Genomic DNA, 6116 nt, shown 5'->3' on the forward strand with positions numbered 1-6116 from the left:
TTATATAACTAAGTATATAGCCTTATAAGAAAAAACTTTCTACTACTCTTTTCCACTACTCTTTTCCACTACTCTAAGTAGACGTTATATATTCGTATCGCCTAGAGGTTTATATACAGAAGGTTATTATAAGTAGTGAGTTTATAGTTATAGATATTAGAGATAAGATTAGGTAAGAAAGTCTTATCCTAATATATATGTATACTAGTGCGTGATATCCATAGCTAAGATAGTAGCGTATACAGACTATTACGCGGGCTTATATAACCTTCTAAGAGAGGATAGAGAGGGCTATAAATACTAGACAAGGCGGCTGTAAATAGTAGTACTCGGTTATATATCGTTTAAATAATAAAATTTAATTAGCTAGAAAAGTAGGCCTTATAGGAACTATAGTCGGAATATCTAAGTGGTATAGTCGGAATATCCAGTCTCTAATTTAATATAACGACTTATACCTTTATAGCAGGAGACTCTTGATTACTAAGGAAAAGCAGACTATTTCTATATATAAGAACTTATAAGGTCAGAGTAGGGGCCTGTTTAAGTTTTCTATAATAAAGAAGGGGCGTAAAAATTGCTCGTAGAATGGACATAGCACAAGATCCGCGCAGTAGCTCTAAAGCTCCATGCCTTCGGCTTCGACAGACCGCTCAATGTAACGGCGTACCTGATATTTTCTGTGTGAGACATAACGCTAGTGCATAATGAATATATTGCACATACCTCTCTGTCTGGTGCTAGATCTAGTGCAAGAAATCCTTCCGTGCTTCGCCGGTCAACTTCTGCGCCGGCTTTGATTAAAGCCACCGCAGTATCGCCTGCATTCGCAAGTGTAAACCAAAGATGACACCAGAACGGAATTTTAAAGCTGGTTGGGATTGTAGGGGGAAAATGAAAGAAAAACGCACAGGGAGGCTTACCGTGCCCTTCAGCCACTGCATGGTGGAGCGGGGTGTATCCCGCATCATCAGTGGCATTTAACGGGCTCCTGTGCTTGAGGAGTAGACTGACCATCGGCACAGAGCCGATGGCTGCTGCTCGGTGTATTGGATACTGTCCCCGCTTATCACGGACTCTGGCGGAAGCGGGAGGATCTTGGCCCAGTAGTGTCTTGGCCATATCGAGGTTATTTTTGGACGCGACCAAATGCAAGGCATTCTGGGATATCTGTCAGCCCCGAGAGCACTGCAGATGATGCTACCAATTGGCCTACTTGTCCGTTGAAATCTGAAGTCATAACCACGGGTTAGCAGCTTCCTTACGAACCGGATAGAGGTCGAAGCAAGGTACTCACTCTTCACATTGGCGTCGGCTCCCGCCCGCAACAGCGTTTTAGCTACAGCATCCCCACCGCTCAGGCTAACGGCAATCATAAGGGGTGTCCAACCCATACCATCCTAGAAAAACCAACGACCATTTAGAGGCTGCGACAAAGATGGGAATGGTTTGATTGACGGGCTTATATTTACCTGGACATCCGGGTCAAAATCGTGTTGCTGGGTCAGCAGTTGCAACATCTCGGAGTTATTAGATGAGACTGCCCAGTGCACAGGCAGCCGGTCATCTTGGTCTTTATGGGATGCGAGCTTTGGCTCAGCCTTCGACGAAATCGTAAGCCAAGGTTTCCCCGTTGATGAAAGAATGTCAAACCTTGAGTAGACTCTCGAACAGCGAAACTGCGTGGGGGAAAGTCGTGTCAGCACCCAGCAAAGTAACTATAGGCATGGCGTGTGTGATGATGGTATATGGTGGTGGGAGCAGGACCTTTGCCCTCCCGGGCCGCTGAGTGCATCGCAAACGGCTCCTGCCGTTCTATATCCATATCGTAGTACTCGTGGTATTTCTTTTCCGAGGCTGTGCACGTTCACGAAACCGCAGAAAATAGCGCTCCTATTACGATGTAGGTTAGGAAGAGGGTTTATAGTAAGATCCTGTTAGAGAATGCCGTCCTATCAGAGTACCGGTATTTGTACGCCCCCTGTTCGGTAGGTGCTGTCCACGCAACCCCAAATAAGAAGGTAACGCGAGCGCGTGCATAAGTATTCGTAAGATCTTGGCTGTAAATGTTACGTACCTACCATGAGTACCGGTATCCCGGAGAACCCTGTCTGGTATCTAGCATAGGCCTTACTCTTTTAGGATAGGTTGCCAAGGCATATTTTCGGACACGAAATTGACTACCACTATTTATAAGCGGCCTGTCTACTATTTGCAAGCGTCCCAAACCCAATTAGGAAGGTTACGCGAGCCCGCGCAGTAGTCTGCATACGCCACGATCTTGGCTGCAGATGTCCCGTACCGGTACGTACAATCATAATAGACGTTTTATATAAGACAGGCGTCACTATGACTTATACTTAATGCCTAAGACTATAAAATCGCAGCTATTCTAACCTGTTTTCTATTGTGTTAAAGTACCCTAAAATGTATTATGTCCTGGAGATAGAAAAAATGGTGAAAAAGTGGTGAAAAAGTGGTGAAAAAGTGGTGGAGAAGTGGTAGTAAAAGAGGTGGAAAAAGAGGTAGAAAAGAAGGCGAAAAATTTTCACGTATCATTATATAGATAAGGGCTTATCATTTCACATAGATAAGGGCTTATTATTTTATATAGATAAGGGCTTATTATTAGACAGATAAGCTTATATAACTATTATATTAAAAATTTTTCTACCTGCTTTTCCTACCTCTTTTCCTTCCTCTTTTCCCACCTCTTTTTCCACCTGCTTTTTCCACCACTTTTTCCATCACAACAGCGTGTATTCTTCTTAACTAGAGCTTTATATAAGGAGGTTAAAATAAGCAGTGAATTTATAGTAACGGATATTTATAATAAGTAAGGGAGAGAAAACCTTATCGTGATATAATATATCTATACGGGATATCTACAGCCAAGATCGTGGCGTATATAGACTACTACGCGGGCTCGCGTAACCTTCCTAATTAGGTTTAGGACGCTTGCAAATAGTAGACAGGCCGCTTATAAATAGTGGTACTCCACGAAATTAGACTCTGGACGTAAGGTCCCGGTACCTTGTTAAGTCGCGTCGTAACTATGAGCGGCTAGTCACGAGTTGTTTATAGAGTAAGGCCGAATAATTAAATTATCTAAAGCTAAGGAGAAAAGAAGGAAAGGGGAAAACTCTATAGGTGCCTACGACCTAAATATAATATCGCGGCGACCTACTAGGAGTATACTATAATTAGTCGGAAGATCCGGTGCTTTACCGGATTATCTCCACGGGGTTAGCCCGTAATATTACCCCCCTCCCCCCTCGGCAAGTTATTAATTTTTAGTATAGATTCGTGGAGCGTTATTATTTAATCGAATAACGCCTTTTTATTAATTAAATAACGACCCTTAATGGCTTTTTAATCCTAAATAACCTCTCTATTCGTTAAAAAGCGCTTAAGGTAGGCCTTTATAGTTATACGATTAATTAACGTGTTATATACGGCTATTATTATTATTTATAGACGGGTTATAGGATTATTCCTTTTATATAAGGAACTAATATACGTACCTTCCCTAACCGTATAACTCGTTTATTAATAATACTAACTTTACTATTACCTCCGTTATCCCGTTTTTTCTTCTCTTCTTTAATAATATCCTTTACTATTAGCAGTACGTTTTTTATCGCCTACCACCCTTTTATATACCGTTTTATTGTTTTAACCCCTTATCTCTCTCTTTAGAAGATATTTAAGTTTTTGGGATTATCTCTGGCCCCTAAGGTACGTTTCCTGTTCTTCCTAAGAGCTTCGCGCGACGTTTACTAACTTATATATATAATATAGGGGGCTAATAATAATAATAATAATAATACCGGTAAGGAGGCACCTACTCCCGCCCCGGCTAGTAAGGAGATCACTTCTCCTGCCTCGGCTATAGACCGCCGCGCCTAGCTAGCCTAAGCCGCTAAGGCTAAGGGTAAGCGTTCCGCGGGTAAAGCTTTTATAGTGGTTAAAAGCCCCGCGAAGCGTGTTTATAGAATAAAATATCCTCCTAGAGGGACCCGTTTAGTCTTCTGCTACTCTTATATAAAGGCTATTACGAATAGCTAGGATAAGCGGCGCTACCGCGATTAGTTAGGACCCGGAGTAAGGATACCCGATCCTAAGTGCTATAATTACTTAAAGGGCGGTTATAGGTGCGTTCCTCCTTTACCTAGGATAACTAGTCCGTTAGTAGCACTCCTAGAGGCGGCGAAGGTGGTTAATAACGACCCCTTTTATAGCCCTAAGGCGACGGAGGCGCTTATAGCGGCTTATTTAGCCTTCTAGAAGGCGTCCGGGGTTTCGAAAAAGACCTCTAGCACTTTATAGGAGGATAAGCCTATCTTAACGCCTATCGACTTAGGTACTAGTAAGCCTCGCTTATCGGTATAAGCCACCGCCTCCCCCCCCGCGGGGACTCTTATATTATAATAGGTGGACCTATACTTATCACGGCGCCTCCTACTATCGTTACGCCTATTCTTAGCGTAACGATTACCTTTACGGGGGTAAAAGGCCTATACCGGCTTAACCGGTTCTTATAGGTGGTTAAGAATATTATAGGGGTTATTTATATCGAGGTAAAGGATATTAAGTCCTTTAAAAGAAAGAAAAAGGATAGGCAGGCTAAGGTTATAGCGTCTACGTTATCTCCTATTATCGCTAAAAGCGTTAACGGTTATAAGGATACTCGTAACGATATTAATCTTAATACCTAAACCCGGTAGCTAGGGGCGGGGCTTATCCGCCCCGACTTAATTAACGTAGACGGCTTTATTATTATCCTAACCTTTACTTAACCCTTACTACCTTTCCTATAACTCTTCTTTTTCTTATACTATTCGCGTAGTCCGTTATTAACTTTAATCGGGCTATACTTCTTTTTATAGTAGTCCAGGGCGGTTAATTCTTATAGGGACTCTATCGGTTCCTAAGAAATCTAGGCGTATCCTTCCTACTTTACTAATACCTCTCTCCTTACGCCTTTGCCTACCCTCCTATTCCTAGCGTATAAGATTTCCTTTACCGTTTATTTATCTTCTTCGAGGCTATTATAAATTAGTCCGGGTTAAGGGTCGTGTAGAATTTAACTAGGAAGCGGGTCTTCGCTTATACGTTATAAAAGGTCTATATAAAACCTCGGGTATACGTTTAAAGGCATGTTTAGTTCTATAACGTATAAGTTAATAACCTTAGTGACCCTATATTTCTAGTATAGCCAGCTTAACTTATATAATAGTCTTAGGGTAGAGTAGTTTGTGAGCGAGAGCTATATAAGGTCGCCTTTATAAAGGCGTTCGGCGGGGATACGATACTTATTCGCCGACTCTTCCTATTATAGCTACGTGGCCGCTATTAAGGCTTAGGCGAACTCTATAGCTTCTTAGAGACGGCGAAGCAGGTTATAGGCTACGAACTCCTAAGTATCGCTACTTAGTTCCTTATAGATCTAGATCGGGTCGATATAGTATCCGTGTTTAAGGAAGAACGGGCTTATCTTAGTAGTAGAGCTTTCTTAGTTATTTAACGCTAGTTAGGCGGCGGGTAGTAACCTATCCTAATTATCTTAGGCGTAGTAGATAAAGGCTCGGAGGTACGCCTATACTTCTTAGTTCGCTTATTCGGTGGCTTTATCGGTCTAGGGGTAATACGTAGTGCTTAATCGTTATTCGATTTTAGCTAATTTATAGAAGTATCGCTAAAAGCGACTCGTTTAGTTAGAACCTCTATTATTTATACTTAAGCGAGGTATACCGTGGAACCGAAAGTAATAGTATAGGAACTATTCGGTATAAGCTTCCGCCTTTATAAAGTCTATCGCTTTAAGGGTAATAGCCTTTATAAGTTAATCGGTTATAACCTATAAGTATCTATACTTTTTCTCCTTAATAGGGGGTAGATCCGTTATAAAGTCTATTAATAGGTTACTCCTTATTCGTTTAGGAATTAGGAGTGGTTTTAAGAGTCCTTATCGAGCGTTCCGCCACGTATAGCTCTAGTTATAAACGTTATAGTTACGTATAAACCTGCGTACGTCTTAGTTTATTCCCGGCTAGAAGAAGCGTCTTGCTATAAGGGTAATTATATTATCTCGCCCCGGGTAACCTCTAATTATA

General features: G+C 41.7%; 1 protein-coding gene across 1 annotated transcript; it reads right to left on the reverse strand.

The window, feature by feature from the left end:
- Positions 1 to 401: 401 nt before the first annotated feature.
- ACRALDRAFT_2035130 (uncharacterized protein) lies at positions 402 to 1976 on the reverse strand. The gene is made up of 8 exons (XM_071020771.1): positions 1768 to 1976; positions 1654 to 1679; positions 1473 to 1601; positions 1298 to 1400; positions 1217 to 1230; positions 924 to 1161; positions 727 to 821; positions 402 to 670 (listed from the first exon to the last, which is right to left on the reverse strand). The coding sequence occupies exons 1-8, from the start codon at positions 1823 to 1825 to the stop codon at positions 620 to 622; spliced, it is 714 nt and encodes a 237-aa protein (XP_070875137.1). The 5' UTR covers positions 1826 to 1976; the 3' UTR covers positions 402 to 619.
- Between the last annotated feature and the right edge of the window lie 4140 nt (positions 1977 to 6116).

Source organism: Sodiomyces alcalophilus (genome assembly GCF_042370955.1).
Source record: "Sodiomyces alcalophilus JCM 7366 unplaced genomic scaffold ACRALscaffold_4, whole genome shotgun sequence".
Classification (NCBI taxonomy): domain Eukaryota; kingdom Fungi; phylum Ascomycota; class Sordariomycetes; order Glomerellales; family Plectosphaerellaceae; genus Sodiomyces; species Sodiomyces alcalophilus.

Excerpts from the sequence above, each read along its gene's own strand:
- ACRALDRAFT_2035130 (XM_071020771.1), bottom strand. The coding sequence starts at position 1,825 with ATGGATATAGAACGGCAGGAGCCGTTTGCGATGCACTCAGCGGCCCGG. Across the intron at positions 1,680-1,767 it reads AGCGGCCCGGGAGGGCAAAG|TTTCGCTGTTCGAGAGTCTA; the intron begins GTCCTGCTCCCA and ends TCCCCCACGCAG. Across the intron at positions 1,602-1,653 it reads TGTTCGAGAGTCTACTCAAG|GCTGAGCCAAAGCTCGCATC; the intron begins GTTTGACATTCT and ends ATTTCGTCGAAG.